Genomic DNA, 17,885 nt, shown 5'->3' on the forward strand with positions numbered 1-17,885 from the left:
TGCTCTGCAAGAAAGATAAAGAGTTTATACTGTGAACCAGGAGGAGCTTGACGTAGAGGAGATTTATTAGAAGATGAGGTGTGTGATGTGTTTTGGAAGCTGATGAGATGAGGAGCTCCTGTGGCTCACCAGCACACAGCTCTGCTGCAGCCGCCCGGGGACAGACTCCAGTCCAGCTCCCAGACAAATCTGCACCAGGTTTGAAAAATCACTCGGATCTGCCAAAGTAAAACCTTAAACAAGCACCGACTGCCTCCTGAATCCAAGTCTGTGGGTCTGCAGTGAAGAGGCTGATGAGGGGCACAGGCAAAGATGGCTTGTAGGGGACAGGGTGCCTGGGGTGTTCCCTCAGTTTCAGAGCTGAGGAGAAAGCTGTGAGGCTCAGCACCAGACCTTTGGAGAACAGACAACTCGTCAGAGGATGTCCTATCAAGATGAATATGGCTCATTCAAGAATTAACTCTCTACTCCTCTTCTACCTCAGTTTTTTGCTGCTCATCCATTTAAAAAGTAAGATTTTAACTTTTTCTTACTGTTCTGACATGTCCTCTGGGTACAAGGCTAGCAGGAAGCTTGTGTTGTCAGAAGGCTTTAAAAATTTGATGGAGATGCCAAAAAGATTTGGTTCATGAAACTAAGTTGTATGTATAAACTCATTGTATGATAGTTTTCCTGATCTTCACACTTTTTTTTTCTTTTTAAAGGAAGAATGCAGGTATGTTTAATACCTTTCCTTCATGTAGTAAAAGTTCAGCAATAAAATCTTCTCTCAAAATTTTACCTTATTAAAAAGTCTGTGTTTTGATACTATTCATCCAGCAAATTTAAACCTATCTGATTAAAATCTAGACTAATTTATCCTTTGCTAAGCCTCTTTATGTTATGCATTCTAATAGCTCCCATTGCTTTATTATATAAGCATTTTTAATCACAACCTTTAGTAATCAGCTATCAAACAACTGTGTTATATTTGGTGTTCTAAACATATCCATTTGGAGAGAATATGAAAGTCCAACTATTTTTATAGAGACATTCACTCACCCAACTTCCCCATAAACAGAAGCAGGCAAAATATTGGAAGTCACAATGATGATTTTGTCAGATGGCTGTGAGTAAATACAAGGCAAGGAGGCTAAATGGCCTCAGCTGGGGAGGCTGCTATGTGTTTATGAAAAGCAGGAGCTCTTGAACATGTTTAAAATGAAGACAGGCAGGATGTCTGAGGAGCCTGTTTGATTTGTGTCTGCTGAATGTGAATCACAATAAGACAAAGCTCTGAGCAGCTGCCATTGAACAAGAAGCCTTGGCATTAGCACACAGCGTTGTGTAATCTGGGTCACCTTCTGTTGCTGCATCACTCAAATTGTTACTTGGACAGTTTACAGCCCAACATAAATTAAAGACTGAAATGCAAACAGATGCGGTTGGATCAACCCACACTGAAACAAAACACAACAAAAAACAACCTCCACCACTTTAAGATATGAGGGAAAAAACCAGAATGACATAGAAACAGAGTTTTCTTCTTTGGAGATGTACTGATGTGACCCAGGGAAGCCAAAATGTCCCTTCTAAATTAACTCACAACAGGACATATCCTTGAGGGGGAAGAAAAAAAATAAGAAAAAAAAAAAAGGAAAAGAAAGAAAGAGAGAGAAAATGGATCTCCCACTTTCAAAAAGCAATTTTTAGTCTGTATACTGTAGAATAAAGAATCCAAAAGTCTGCTATCCAACTCAAAAAAAAACCAAAACAGGACCAGTGTTAGTTAAAAAAGTATTTATAAGAGGCAGGCAAATTGGAACAAAATATAAAAGATTTTGGAAAGATAATAGAAGGCTATGTACTTGTAAAATAAAAAGGTAACATTAAAAGCATCATACACAAATAAAACTACTGCTAGAATGTAAACAAGAAAGATGCCCCAAATGGATCAGTTAAAAAAGGAAGTTTAACACAAGTTTTGGGTTTAACCTTGGGTGAGCTCTGCTCGATGCAGGATGCCAAAGGAGGGAAAGTAGCTGTGTGTCATTTAGTGCCTTTTACACAGCACAGTTGGCTCAGATGACATTTCAGATGTGGGATGAGTTTTTGCTGGGTTATGGCCATATGGACAGTCTGAGGCAGGAGGCTTTTCAGTCTGGGAGGACTCTCCCCCTCAGGATTTGTGGCTGTTGAAAACTGATGTGATACAGATTATTAAACCAGGCTGGAGCAGCTACAGTGGGAGCCAGAACCAGGCTCAGGAATGTCTGTGTCTATGGATGCAGAGTATTTAATGAACTTGATTGGTAGTTTCTTTTGAGAAAGTTTTCACACTGTTTGAGACTACTAACAAGTTATGCAAATAAAAGCATAACTGTCAACAGATAAAACAGAAATAGAAACAGAAGAATTGAGTACAATTAGTTCCCTACTTAAAGCTAAGAAAAGCCAAGATGGAAAAGCTGAGGATAAAACAGAACAGAGATGGTTGCTGATATTTATAAAACTTATATTAGACATTATATTTTTAAAATCAATTTACTGCACTTATCTACTGCATTCTTATCTTAGGTCCTGCTTGAAGTGTCCCATATGATTATTTATTCTAATTAACTTGGGAAATAAATACTACTTAGCCACAAAGGTGTCCTAAAAAAAAATTAAAAATGCCTGTATAGAACTTTTTATCAGCTCATCCATTTTCTGGAGGTGAACAGAAGTGTGCATTCATTGAGAAGTGTCCCATACAGACACTAGGTCTTTTAGTAATAGTTGCAATTAAATTAAAACATTTTTCAGAAATATTGCTCCATGAAAACAAAAAATTTTAAAAGAAAAAAATGCATATGTTGGACTAAAAAGAGATAAGAAATGGTTCAACTTTAATTCTGCCCCCTTATTTGTAAAATAACTCGTGTACTTTGGAACATATTATGAGATATTCTAATTCTTTTATAACACTAAGTGTTGATTAGATGGTAAACTTTAATAAAAGTCTTCTGGTTGCACATAAATCTTCTGTAATGCTGAAGACTAAGGTGTTAAAGAATGTAGTCCTGTCACTTGTGGTTCCTTTTGAATCCCCAGGATTTACATTTATTGTCCCTGCTAACAATACTTAGCATCAAAAAATACAGTGATAGAGATTTCAGCCTGTATATCACAGCCTTCCTACAAACAGTGGGGGTTTTGTTGTTGATGGGGCTTTTTGTTTGGGTTTTGTTTTTTTTTTTTTTCTTTTTACTTCAACTGTACAACACACTTTTGGAAAGACCACTTGTAATTAATTTAGTCTGCTGGAGCCCCAAACTGATACATGATGCTGTCTGCTGCAATATGATATAAAAATGCAGGTGCTCTTCTCAAATGCACTTGGTAAAAACCAACATAATAGTTGCATCCTTCAAAGTTATATGTTGGAGAGCCCTTATGCCTTCATGTTCACACAGTGGACAGCTTTGAGGCAAGAGCATCTAAAATGTACCTTTTATTCTTATTTATCCTGTACTTCTTCATCAGAAATTCCTGTTTTGCTGACACTGGTTGATTTTATAGGTGTAAAGTTAAATCAGATAAAATAAACTCATTATCTTTCCATTGCCATTGGTCTTTATATACCAAAGAGTTTCTCCAACCCATAGGTGCCCAAATCAAATATATGGCTTTTTTTTTTAATTCCCTGCATTTTTTTTTTTTTTTATAATCTCCAAAACACAAAACATGAATATGTCAGGCCATATAGAATGAATTATTTTTGCCTAAGGACTCTATAGCAGAGTTTGAGCCTTTGTCTAAAATTGCAATCATATGAATATATGAAGTAGTCTTCCCCATTCCCTAAATGTGAACATAGTGCTACCAACCTGCAAATGCATTTATGCCTTGTGCCCATGGTTATGAGTAATGTACACAAGCCCTCATTACAAGTTGGTTTTATACAGTGCTTTGTGGATGTACCTTGTGGAAACAAATGATACCAAATGAACTACTTACAGAAAATTAATCAGGGAGGTATCCAGAGATTGTCAGCTCTGTAAGAGGAGGCCCCACAAATCATTATGTACAGTAGGTGATAGGAAGCATGTCCCAAGCCCAGAAGAACATAGGTAACTAATTGGTGCCATATTGTTGCCTAACAGGAATTGCCAGCATGTAACTCTGGGCAGGGTTGCTTAAGAAACAAAGGAAGAGAAATTATATATAATATATAAATTATAAATATATTTATAGATCGATTTTGGAAGTGATTCTGTCTAGGGTCAAGTGCAAGTTCCAAACCTTTTATGTTAATACAACAACTAATATTTTTAAACAGGTTTTATAATGGATTATCTACCACTGATGCAGATTTTTTTTTTCCTAGCAAAAATTCAGAATGAAATTTTAAGGTAAAAATAATTCTTCTGAATTTTAGTGACTTCATGACCTTTCAGAGACAGAAAAAATTGCTATTTACTTCATAATAGTTCCTCTAAATGTTCATGAATTAAGAATGGGATTTAATTTGGGATTGCTGATAACGTGAGCAAAATATCTGAGCTTTACTCGCACCCTTTTTCCGCCCCTCTGAGATGTTGGCAGTACGCAGTTTTTCCCTGTGGACAAGATCTTTTAATTCCCTGAAACTGTTCCCATTACTCCCACAGCTTCCAATTACTGCTTAATTACTGTGTTAGGAATAAAGCTCTACTTACAAAGAGATTTGTGGGTTTGCTCATCCTGCTCATCCCTTGTGCACACTCAGATGCTGCAAGCAGCTTGCTGGCTCCGTATTGTTCGGCTGCACATTTGATGAGTCCCTAGCAGAGCCTCATTAGCCCATTGGGGGGCAGGGGCCTGTCAGAGCTGCCATCACCACTGTCTGACACAGGCACCAGGAGCCCTGCAGCTTGCTTTCTGTCCTAGCTGCCTGACATTGCTTCTATATCATATTAAAAATAAAATAAGAGACTTCATAGAATCTTAAGGGAGTTTAAAGCAACAGTTTCTAGACCCGCTTGTAAGGATGTTGGTTTGGTTTTGGTGTTTTGTTTTGGGTTTTTTTTTTTGTTGTTGTTTGTTTTCACTTACCTATTTTATTATGGATAACATCTCCTTCTCTGGAATTAAGGAAAATGCAAGAATGTAAAGTAGTAGCCCTATGATTTTAAAACAATCACATATCATCTACAAGATGGATCCATTTGCATAGAAGTGACATTTAGAGCATCCCAATCCCACTTGTATTTGAACCTTTCAATTCAGATTTTCAAGAGGCATCCGTAAGGTGCTGCACCTTAAGGCAGCATTCCACCATTCCAATGGCAAAGTGAGACTGCCAGGTGACAGGCGACTGCTCTGCTGTGTGCTTCATAAAATGGGAACTGTTGACACTGAGAACCTCTGGAGGTTAAATGTTTCCCCATGTCCTGCATTAGTCATCCAGAAATTACAATGCTTTGAAAATTCAGCCCTCAGGTGACATTAATTTTGGCAATACAGGATAAAACAGAGTGGTGTACTCACAACCAGGGAAGGAAAAGGGAATTTTGGAGCAAGGACACCAATCAATCTCTGTAAGCAGGTGTTGGTTGTGACTAATGATCTATTAGGAAAGAAAGGAGGTTGGGCAAAAGGGTGTTTATCACTCATGCTTGACCAGCAGCACAGACCTTGCACGATTCCTGAAACAAACACTGTGCAGCATCGGTGATAATGTACTGGAGAAACTGGTGCTGGAATATTAAAGTGTGTCATACAAGCAGAAGACATAAACCTAGTGTTTTATTATATGCATAAACCTTTCAAAGGTATCTCCTCCCAAAATTTACCTCTGTATCTATATCATCTACATCTATCTACCTACAGGTTTTCCCCCATTACTTTTGATGAACCTAGGACACTTGGGGACTCCTGTCCCACTGCAACTCCCCACACCTTTTTCTTCTCTGCAAGACTAAACTCAGAAAAAATAACACTTTTTAGAGCATGCTAAAATCCTGATGGCCAAATTGAATCCTTTTCCTTTGAAAAGCTATCTGGAAAGGTAAATATTTGACTGTTATATGTTGAAAGGAAAATGACATGTAAGGCAGAGGAAAGTAATCAATCCACTATTCAGTACTTGCTATATGCAGTTTTGAGTGCTGCTGTGAGCAAGAGATAAGCAATTAGGAAAATGCTGAAGAGGGACAGCAAAAATAGGAAGGCATTTAGAAAGATGCTGCCTGCTAGAAAGGGTCACTGGAAGCGAAGCCTGAGGGAGGACATGATTACAGCCTTACCTACACAACAGAGAATAGCAATCAAGAAAGATGAGATCAGATTCTCCCCGTGACCTTTGGAGGGGCAGGCTCTACAAAATCATAGATTTCACATGCAGCAGGGAAGATCTGAGTGAATTTTCCCAGTTGAAGGATAATTAAAGCTCTATATCAGAACTTTTTAATGAACAGGTTAGATAAATATCTGCCAGAGATTGTCTAGACTGCTATTTCCCAGCTGGTGTTACATAGATGAAGGGCAGACAGCATCACCTTAGGGGGGGATCTGTGAAGCTCTCAGCAATGGAGCCCCAGAGAAGCAGAGGTCCATTCCTGCCCCAAGCTTTGTCACCCAAGGGCTGTGGTGACACTGAGGCCTCCAGGCAGCTCAGGCACAGCTCCTGGGCTGGGCAAGCAGATGGCTCCCTTCCTTCCAGCACCACAACTGGGGATTCTCTGCTGTTCAAAACAAAGGCAGTGCTGAACCCAGACCTGGTTGTGTCATGAATGATAAAATTGTTGCCTTATTTTCAGTTATAGTTTACTCTCATTCTTTGGGATATCAAGTACCTAGTCTCTTTTTTTTTTTTTTGTACCCAAGGCTTTAAATAAGCTCTTTGGCTATTGAGGGTGCTCAGTGGGGATAGATGTAGTTGGATTTCAAGGTTTTGGAGTCAAATCACTTATCTTTTTACTTGAAATTTGAATATATTTGATTATCGGTACAATGCAAGAAAAGACCATTAATAACTGCATTATTAATAGTATAATTTCATGGTCAGAAAACCTGATAAGGAATGGAAGGCATGGATTGCCTGCTGGAGCCAAATTTTACAGGCAGCTTCTCACTCCATATAAAAAAATCAATCCAAGACCGAAACCTGCTGCACCAAAACAAGTAAAAGGGTTTCCCAGGAATGTCCTGATAAGTGGTCTTTCTGAATATATTACAACAAATAAACTTTTGTCTAAGAGTCTTCACTGATACTTCATCTCAGAGAAGTTTAAAAATTTGTTTTTATGGCAATAAATATCACTCATTTATAAAACATTAAGGTGTAAAAAACATATATATTGTACCAACTACCAAGCAACAAAAAGATATGCATTAGTCCATTTTCCTGAGCTCCTGATATTTAGTGCATTCCCTCTAATAACTAAGATAAACAGCAATATAAGTGCCTTTGATACTGCCTATACTCAAGGATACTTCTACTTTTTTTTTTTTTTTTTTTAAATAATTCACATCTCAGCATTAAGAAAATCATTTAGACACTGTTTCAATCTCTAGGCAACCTTGCTTACTGTCTTTGCTTTCTGTGGCCTGATATTTATGTTTTCTAAGGGAAGCCTTTAAGCCTAATTGACTCACCTAGAGTCACAGGCAGTAGTCAGCAAGTAGTTAAATGACACCTATTATTTTCTAAATTGATACTGCAGATTAATTTGTTGGGTTTAGACACTGACTTGTTTCACCAGTTCTTACTGTACTTTTCTGTTTCCTCAACCTCTCCCACTACCATATTGTACGGAAGCCTTTTCACACCAGCAAATAGCAGAAACACCCCGACCCGGATGAACCTTTTTCCAGTGAGATTCTTATGTTTACTGTATATTGATTATATTTTATTCACCCACAAAATGGGTCAAAACAGCAACTTGCTTCCATCTCTTGACAGATACTCCAGCTGACAAGGCTTCTCTGGGAGCAGCCCAAACTGTGGTGACACTCACCGTGTCACTGCTACTGGCGCTCTAAAGGACTCCTCCAGGCTGAGTAAATCTCCCTCCTCTCCAGGCATCAACAGAGCAAGGCTGCTACAACTTCAGGGTTAGGGCAGCTTCTGCTTCCCTGCAATCTTATCAGCGGGGACAGAAATAAAAATACTTCTCGGGCTAAATATTTCTGTGAGTAGGGAAGGGGCATGGGCTGCTAACCCGCTGCAGCGTGTTCCCGCTCGGCAAGTCAGGCTCAGGGCACTTGCCTGGTGCATCCTTCTGCTGGGGAGTGCAGTGCTTGAGTAATTGTGGCCTGGGTGGGTGCTCAGGGGAGAAAATCCTTGCTGCTTTTTTACTGCTCTTGCTTGCCTGCTCAAGGCTTACTGGAATCTGGTTTCCTTAACCTTTCCTTGAGTTATGAGATAGACGAAGCATCTGTAATTGCATTAGTCAGGGAGTCTTCCTTCAAAGTGCCCTCTATCCCAGTGACTGAGATCAAGACTGGGGGTGAACAAACCAACATGCATACCCCAGCCTAAGGACAGACCATGGACACAGTGGCCTGACATTTCCCTTGCAGGCAGAATCTGAGAGGTACTACTATGTTTCTGTATTGCAGGACAACCAGAGCCCTCTGAAGCAGGTTAACACAGGGCCATCGTATTTCCCATTCACACTGCCAGCAGATGAGAGGCAGCAGATACTGGTCACTTTCTTCCCTCTTCTCCCTTGTTGGGATTTCTAAGAGGGATGGGAAAGAGCAATTTGGTAGCTCTCTGTTCCACAGGGAGGGCCCAAGCTCTGAGCTTGACTATGACACATTTCTTCCTCCCTTTGAATGTGAGCCAGAGGACTTTGAACGCAACATAACTTGACAGGAAGCCAAAGCAAGGACATACAAAGATAGACAGTCATCAGTCTGCAAGGATCCAAGCAACTGCAATTTAAGTAACACACAGTGATGGATTACTCACAGCAAGGAATCCAAAACTCTCACTGTGATTGATAATTTAGCCTTGAAAAGACATCAGTATACAGCAATAGCTTCAGATGTGTTTTGCTAAGTTTTGTGGCAATTTTTAGGTACTGAAAAAGTGGCAGTACTGGTCCTGCTTGGCTAACCACATGTGAAACCGAATGTAGTCAAGTGTCCACACAGTTCAAAGAAGAGATCAAGCTCTGTATTCAGCAAAAAGTCTGAAGTGTAACTCCTCAGGCCCCTTAACAGCTGGAAAAAACCCCTGAGAGTGTGTCTGAACTCATACATGTTGCTGTGCTGCTGCTTGACATCAGCCACCTGTGGTGCAGTCCTGGTGTGGGGGTGTTAGCATCATGCTGAAGCCAATAATGTGTTGAGAGGCAGAGCATGTCAGATCAGGCACTGTGCCATGCTGATACAGAAAAATGGCAGATCAGGGCTGGCTCAAAGCATGCAAAAAGGTGTTCTGTCTGCACCCACCTATCTATACCTTCTAATTTATACAGGAACCTTTCCAGGGTCCCTCTCTCAAATGCCAGCAGGGAATGTTAAAGATATCACCACACTCTGCTAGTGATCCCCTTTTGGTGGGATGGGAGAGTAAACTGGAATGGAGAATTATGTTAATTATGGGGCACATGAGATGCAATTCAATTGCAGTGACCGAGATACAGGAACACGTTATGTACTTTATCTTTGAGTCTGCTGACTCAGGAGCCTCAAGAATGGCAAAACCACTGCTGAGGTCTGACAGTGTAAAGAATTCCTACTGTACCTGCTCTTCTCCAGTACCCTTTGCCTTCCCTCAATAGTCTCATGGGTAAGGTGCAGGAAGAAGACACCAATCTTGTAAGACAGAGGCTACAGAACAAAAGAAATACACAATGACAGAGAAGGTGGCAGAGAATGACACTGAAATATCAGAGATATCAGACCTATTGACCAGGACAAAAACGTGTCAGGCCTGGGTAGGCTTTTCCTGTCCCTGTTCAATATAAAAGGAAATTAAAAGAAAGTTGAAAATAAAACTTCACTTTGATTCCTACCTTAATATGTAGGGAAATACGAAAATTATGTTTGTGGGAATGATAATCAGAGCCTCTTTGATCACTATCTGTATATATATCTGGAGCTGCTTGTATCATGACAGCAGAGTGCAAATAAGAAACCTCTACAATGTAACTGTAAAAGGAAAATATCTGACCAACAATTTGTAGGACCCACCAATTCAGACTTTTTAGCTAAACTCACAGAATCATTGAGGCTGGAAGAGACTTCCAAGGTCATCAAGTGCAGCCCACAACCTAACACCACCACACTGGCTATACCATGGCACTGAGTGCCACAGCAGCTTTTCCTTAAACACCTCTAGGGATGGTGACTCCACCACTTCCCTGGGCAGTCCATTCCAATGCCTGATGATGTGAGGAAATGCTTCTTAATATCCAACCTACACCTCCCCTGGCACAGCTTCAGGCCATGCCCTCTTGTCCTGTCACTTATTATTTGGGAGGAGGCCGGCTCCCACCTGATGACAACCTCCTTCAGGTAGCTGTAGAGAGTGATAAGGTCCTCCCTCCAAGTCTCATCCAGGTTACACAACCCCAGCTCCCTCAGCCTCTTCTTGTAAGACTTGCCCCCTGGTCCCTTCACAGCCTCCTTGCTCTCCTCTGGACCTGCTCCAGCACCTCCATATCCTTCTTGAAGTGAAGGGCCCAGACCTGGACACAGGACGCAAGGTTAGGCAAGGGGAGAATTGAATTCCTAGACCTGATGGCCACACCATTCCAGATACAAGCCAGGATGCCATTGGCCTTCTGGGCCACCTGGGCACATTGCTGGCTCATGTTGGTCCCAGGTCCCTCTTTGCTGGGCCACCCCCAAGTCTGTAGCATTGCATGGGGTTATTGTGGCCAAAGTGTAGGACCTGGCACTTGGTCTCCTTGAACCTCACAGGGTTGGCCATAGCCCATTGACCCAGTCTGTCCAAGTCCCTTGGCAGTGACATCTTCCTCCCCTCCAGCAGATCAACACTTCCCCCAGCTCAGTGTCACACATTCTCTCATGTTAAACACAGCTGACATTCATAATTCTTTGGTCACTACTGCACATTCTGAAAGCCTCAGTCCATATAAAAATGCCCTCTACTTGATATAACAACTGTCTTTTCTTTCTTGACTATGTGTAAAAGGTCTGATACATTTTAGTCCAACATCTACCCATTTTGGAGCTCATTCAGAAAGTGCAAAGTGACTAAAGTAAGTTTTTATTTATACTTTCAAAAGGCTGTTTCCTAAGAACATCAGATTTCCTGAAGAACAAGTAGAGAACTCAGAACTTCCACCACTGTTGTGGTAGTGAAGTGTCAAGACAGAGGCGTATGGAGCAAAATTTTCACGGAATTAAACAGACTGGCACTGAAAACCTTTGAAGAATCTGGATTTAAAAAAAAAAATCTCTCCAGCATAGAGGCTGACTTAATGAGCTAACAAGTAATAGAAAGAGGCAAGAAAGGAAGATTCATGATTCAGTTCTGCACACCCAGCAGAACAAAATTAGATCTACTTCTGCTACATCATTTCTATAGCCTTCAGATACTGTATTTTGTATTATTTGGGGAGGTGCTCACCAGTTCATAGAGTCACAGAAGCACTTTCTGTTGCCATTGATCTTTATGGGCATTCTCACTGCACAGTGCCTAAGTTTTCAGTGCCATTCTCACTGGCACTGAAAACCTTTGAAGAATCTGGATTTAAAAAAAAAAATCTCTCCAGCATAGAGGCTGACTTAATGAGCTAACAAGTAATAGAAAGAGGCAAGAAAGGAAGATTCATGATTCAGTTCTGCACACCCAGCAGAACAAAATTAGATCTACTTCTGCTACATCATTTCTATAGCCTTCAGATACTGTATTTTGTATTATTTGGGGAGGTGCTCACCAGTTCATAGAGTCACAGAAGCACTTTCTGTTGCCATTGATCTTTATGGGCATTCTCACTGCACAGTGCCTAAGGGAAATGGCTTACACTGGACCTGCATCCCCAACCATTACCTAAGACCTGAGAGTAGTTTTGCTGCAGTGAGGTAGAAGTATGTTGCAGATACTTTTGCTCTCCCATGAGTAGCCTTCAGCAGAGTTTAATTTCAGTTTTATTTATTCTAGTTTAACTTTGTAAGCTTCTCATTTCTGTGAAGATGCTGCTGTGCAGTGTCCAGTCCTGACCATGCTTTGCTTTACATGAACAGGAAGCTAGTGGTTGGAATCCAGAGTGATGATTTTTTTTCTAAAGATGGAGAATGATGCCTGCTGAGATACTTGAGATGTATCAGGACTATATTCTTTGATCTTAATTAAGGAATTTGATGATCTGGCAACAATGACCTCTGCTTATTATATCCCAGCTCTTAAATTAAACTTTGAGGTAAATACATTCTTCATTTTTACTAAAAGTAAATGAAGACTTACCACACTTTACAGAGATTTTTGTGCAGCAGATAAGCAGCACTCTAGACTGTCTTTGCACCCTGAATAGCATAATTTCTTATTTTAGGCTAGCATAAAAATGTTGCTTTAGAGGAAACACACACAGAGAATTGCTAATGCTATTTATTTGTGCCTCGGTTTTGGACATGGTGTGTCAACTTTCCTACAGACAGGGGAACCCTGTCCTTACTTTTATGAACATAACAGCAAACTTCCAGAGAGCTGAGAGACTGATACTCCTGGTTTCTTGTAACCTGCACATAGTTTTATGCCATGGCTCTGAAACAGCCTGAAGAATTCCAACTCTTCATGGGTGACTGCTTCTTTTCTGCAGTCACTGATGAGCACCAATACTCCCATTAACCACAGGCATGTGGTTATGCATGCTTACAGTAAATCTGGCTCCTTGAAAATAAGGAATTTTTATTAAATCATTATAGAAAGTTCTGAGAAGTAGATGTATCAGAGGTAACAGGTGCTGAGATGTCTGCTCTATTGACGCAGTTGTGAGCAAGCTGGACTAGAAGATGTCCAGAAGACTCTTAGTCCCTTACAAGCCTGACTATTCCATGAGAACTGTTTTCAGTTCAGCTGAGCTCATTGATTGCTACAGTGCTGTTATAAAAGCCATTTCAGGGAGTATATCAGAAGTGCTGTCCGAACAGTTCTGGAAAATTTATCACCTTTCAGTAATAAAAAAATCATTACAGTTTGTGGGAAGCTGGCTAGTGACAGGAAAAATTGGTAAGTGCAAAGTATGAGGAAAAAGGCTGCAAAGTATATCTCATTGTATGATGTATATTTCAGTTATATGACGTCATTAGAAAGAAAAAAAAGACAGAAAAATCAGTTACTAGCTTAACTTTTTTGAAAAAATCCAAAATCTCCACTGTGTTACAGATTTGGTGACTGTCTCCTCAGCCCCCCTGCATAACAGTAGGAATGTGAACATGGCCCTGAATAACACCCCATGCTCAGAAATGTCTACTGACATCAAGGCTGCAAACAGTTTTTACACAGGGGAAACTCCTATGTGCAGAACAGAACTTGAATGTTACAGTGAATGTTCTGCTGCCACAGGAACATCTGCAAAAGTTGTCAATTCCCTTTAAAACAATTCTAGTGTTTTTAAGATCTTGACCTCGATAAGTCCAGTGATTCAGCCTTTCATACTGTGGTCATGCCCTATTCCAGCCCCTATGTGGCTCGTTTCTGTTAATCTTCTCTAATTAGTTCTGCTTCTCAGGTTGAGAATATTTTTCTGTGCTATTAGTGATGGCTTTGCTTTCATGTTCAAGGCCAGTCCAGAATTTTACCTTGTAAAATGCATTTGTCCTCCTAACCTCAATATACAAGTGTGAGTGTTTAATCAGCAGTTCAGGCTTTCTCAAAGACTTTTAAGGACTTTAAAGCTATCATTAAAAATGTGAGTGTGCCCAAAGCAAATCATGCAAACGTGGAGAAACAGGCTTCTTTTGGATTCTCTCTCTTCCTTGCAAATCTGCAGAGAAATTTTTTCCATAAAAAGACCTTTATCCTCATGAGATGTATTGCATGTTTTATAAACTATAAGCAGATTGAACCTTACAGATTGCAGGGAAACAGCATCTCAATTTTACAGGTCAGAATGCTGGACTGGAAAAAGGTGAGGTGAATACCTTGCTTGCAATAAGACAGTTGTGAATAAAATTTCCCCGTTTGAACCAGTGAATTTTAGATCTGTTTCTCACTTCATATGCTATACACACATATAAAGATATGTTGGATATATTGGGGGGAGGGGACACACTTCTCTAGATTTCTGTTGAGAGAAAGTAACACAGCAGTGTTACTGAGATCAGGAACACAGCAAATATTTTTTGTTCTCACTTTAAAAAGATAAAATGATTAAGTCTTTATTCATTCTTACAACAAATTTTGGCAGTCCTTGTATCTGCAATTTCTGTTGCTGCCTATAAGGATTTCCTTTGTGTATCAATTCTTTTATTTGAAAAATCTTAGCCTTATTTTAGGAAGGGACAAATACACCCTTTGTAGTCACTAACTTCCCATCCTTTGTGAGGAGGAGTGAGATTCAGTGGTTACTAGAGGTACATGATGGCAGAGGTGTAAACACTAATGGGAGGAGGCATCTGAGCCTCAGGCAAGAAACACATTCTTCTCCAGCTGATGCTCAATTCAAAATGGCAGACTATTTTCAGGTTAAGAAAACTTGACTGGGCAAGGGGAAAAGTGAGCCCTCAGCAATACATAACTTAGGCTACAATCAGTTTAAACAGCTTAGAGCATCGCTGCTGTGACTGTGGATAAAATTTGCAGTTCATCTAGAAAAGTCACCCTAGGTTAGATGATTTTATACTTAATGTTGTCATAAATTGCAAATAGACATAATACAGGAACAGAATAACAATGGGGTTATTCCAACATTCTATTGTTGGCATTTCTATTGTTATTTTCAGTTATTTCATAGGCAACAAGAAAATTTGTTAACTATTCAACCTACTTTATTAGAACAAATAATAATAAGCAAATACTGTATTTTGAAAATCTGATCTTTCTATTTAAAAAATGTTAATATCTAATTCTTGTATCTGAAAATACAAGCAGCAAAGTATTTTGAGGAGTTTATGATACATCATTCCCTTGAAACAATTTAGTGGTTAATTAATTTTTAAACCTCTTTGGTAGTATTTACTAAGTGATTTGGAAGCCACTAACAGTGGGGGGTTTATTTTTCCAGAATGGCAATGATACTGACTAATGCCCATCTAAACCCTCTTCTGACTATCTTGATGTGCAGAAGCAGGACAGAAATAGTAAGAAAAGCCTTAATTCTCACCACTTGTAAGGCTCAGGAGGAAAGCACAGAACACATGGACAAAGATCACAACCACAGACTCACTACCAGACCAGGTCTTAATCTGAAATCCTGAAAACTGCTCCAAAGGTGAGCAGCAGAAGCATTGCTGGACAGAGCTTTGGTGCCAGAGTTTAATCCCCTGTGATCTGTAAAACTGCCCCTTGTTTACCCTTGTGAGAATGTGTGTTTTCCAGGGATGTTTCAGAAAATATTGTGTACTGTGGGAGTGAATTAAGAATGCATCTTAATTCTGCACTGACATGGATACTCAGCACTGTGTAGTGAAGAACTCTGACTGCAATTTGATCCCACTCAAAACTGTTGCCACAAGCAGCTGTTGTGGTTCCTGACACCCAAGAACATCAAGTTCTGGAATTACATCAAGTTGGAATACCCTCCATCCTCCTGTAAATAGGCAATAGCATATCTTTCCACACTGAGCTATACTTTTTAGAAAGAGAAAAAATAAATACTTTTGAATCTCTATTCTTTGACTTGTGAGAAAGTGTGCTTGTTAAAAATGAATATACCAGAAGCTTTAATCAGAATGGTGCCCTATTGATAGGGTAACTAGGGACTAACATATCTAGAAGATAACAAGGAACAAGAATTTAGGAGGAAAGGCAACCTTGCAAAGTGCCTCTTTGACTTCAAGTTGTCACCCAGACATGTTCATAGTGCAGCAACCATCTCCATTCTCTCTTTCCCAGTGCATGGTGACAATGGTTTCATCATTGGAATGTTTTCTCTGCAGAGCACTCTGAGTTCTGACAGCTCTTTTCTCTTTCCCTCCTTCACACTGTCACCCTTCTGTATTTGCCTTGACACTGTCTTCACGTTGTCTTGGCATTGTTCTGACAGTCATGAAAACTCAATCACTGCAGCAAACAGCCTTGACAATCCAGAGGAGGAAAGGGAAAAGCATTATGAGAATTGTTAAGAAACTGTGAAGAATTAGAGACTAGTGGAAACAAGATCTTACTTTTTCAAAACCATATTCCCAGCGAGCTTTTAATAAAAACTGCTTTGTAAAAACTTTAGCCCAGCAAAAACCAACTCAACAAAGTCAATTGGCATTTATGGATTCTGTACCTGAAATTCAGATGTTCCTAGGTGACAACCTCTGTTACTGCCATGAGCTCAGATCCTTTACACGAAGTAATAGATCCCACTGCCCAGGGAGCAGGACAAGCTGGATTACTGGAAAATGCTGATTCCAGGAACTCGTCAGCTACACTTTCTCCTAAGCATGCTGTTCAAACTGGGATCCTTTTGGTATCTCAACCAGGAGAGAAAGGGGGCAGAGGAGGAAGAATATCACAAGTTAGAGGGCGCATATTAGTTCCATTTGCTAAAAATAAAATAGAATTTTTTTTTGATGGCTCAAAGCTTAGAAGAGAGCAGCCTAGAAAGAGCGTTACTGCCTAGAAATCATCAGGACCCACCCAGGGGCTTTGGGGAGTCACTTGTTTTTAGGTTTTTTGTTGTTGTTGTTGTTGTTGGTGGTTTTCTTTTGTTTGGTTGGTTGGTTTTGGTTGTTGTTGTTTTTTCCAGAAAAAAAAAAAATCCCTGCAGTTTTGAGCCTAATTCAGATTCCTGATACTTATAAGAATACTTAGGCAATACAAAAGTTACATTTAAAAACTATTTTACGTTTTCATGCATACAATCTGCATCTTACCTGAAGAGAGTAATGGAAGGGCATCCCTTGCAAAGCAGAACGGGGAGCAGAGTGCATTGCTCTGTAGGTGAGATGTAGAGTTCCCAGACCAGCACCAGTTCTCCAGAAGGAGCTTGGTTGCCCCTCTCCTGCTCCAGCACTGCAGTTTGCTTTCCTCTCACCAAGTGAATTAGGGAAGGAAGACAGCCTGAAGCTTGCACCCTTTACTACAGGGCCCCAGGGCTTTCTCAGAAAAGTCCTGGCCAAACTAAGCAGCCAAGCCTGGTCCAGCCCAACTAAGTAGCAATTCTCACTAGAGCTGAGCACCACATCTCTCTGGCAGGGCTGATGGCCTCAGGGCTGGTAGCCAGGCACTAAGCCTCTCTCCCCAGAGCACCTGCTCTCTACAAACCCTTTCCACGCTGCAGGGCTAGCCTGGCAACAAACACCCAAATAATATGAGAAACTTCAGCCATCACCTCTCTACTCCCATCAGCGCCCTAAGGAGCTGAGGAGGGGCAAGGGGCTGGAGGTGCTAATTTGTAATCTGCTGACAGATCTGCACCTGGCTCTGCTTATCTACCCCAAGATGTTGCTAGGGAGCTAAACTTTCTTCTTTCTAAGATGTAATCTATGAAAGCAATACATGGAAGATACAGTATTTCCTGCATGTAGCTCTAGCATATATATTTAAGATTTCAGGGTGATATCAGAACTTATAGAAATGAACCTTTCTCGGTCAACGAATGTAATTTGTGGATGATAAGAATGAATTAGCACATATAATAGAGAAGACAGGATGCTAAGAGTAAACTGACTATGCACATATACAAACTGATGCTTGTTTGGTTAATTCCGTGGCTAATTTCATATGTTCAATCAGACAAAAATAAAGCAGAGGCAAAATTAGCCTAAAGAATCATTAGGAGAAACAATATGCTTCTGTTTATCTAGAG

The 17,885-nt window shown here is 40.2% G+C and overlaps 1 protein-coding gene across 1 annotated transcript in view; it reads left to right on the forward strand.

Annotated features, from left to right (window-relative positions):
- Positions 1 to 434: 434 nt before the first annotated feature.
- Positions 435 to 17,885, forward strand: part of CRB1 (crumbs cell polarity complex component 1) — a 100,819-nt gene continuing 83,368 nt past the window's right edge. The window contains exon 1 of the mRNA XM_030455437.1: positions 435 to 510. Coding sequence (XP_030311297.1) covers positions 435 to 510 — 76 coding nt within the window. The remainder of the gene's footprint in view (positions 511 to 17,885) is intronic.

This window comes from Calypte anna, chromosome 8 (genome assembly GCF_003957555.1).
Source record: "Calypte anna isolate BGI_N300 chromosome 8, bCalAnn1_v1.p, whole genome shotgun sequence".
Lineage (NCBI taxonomy): Eukaryota > Metazoa > Chordata > Aves > Apodiformes > Trochilidae > Calypte > Calypte anna.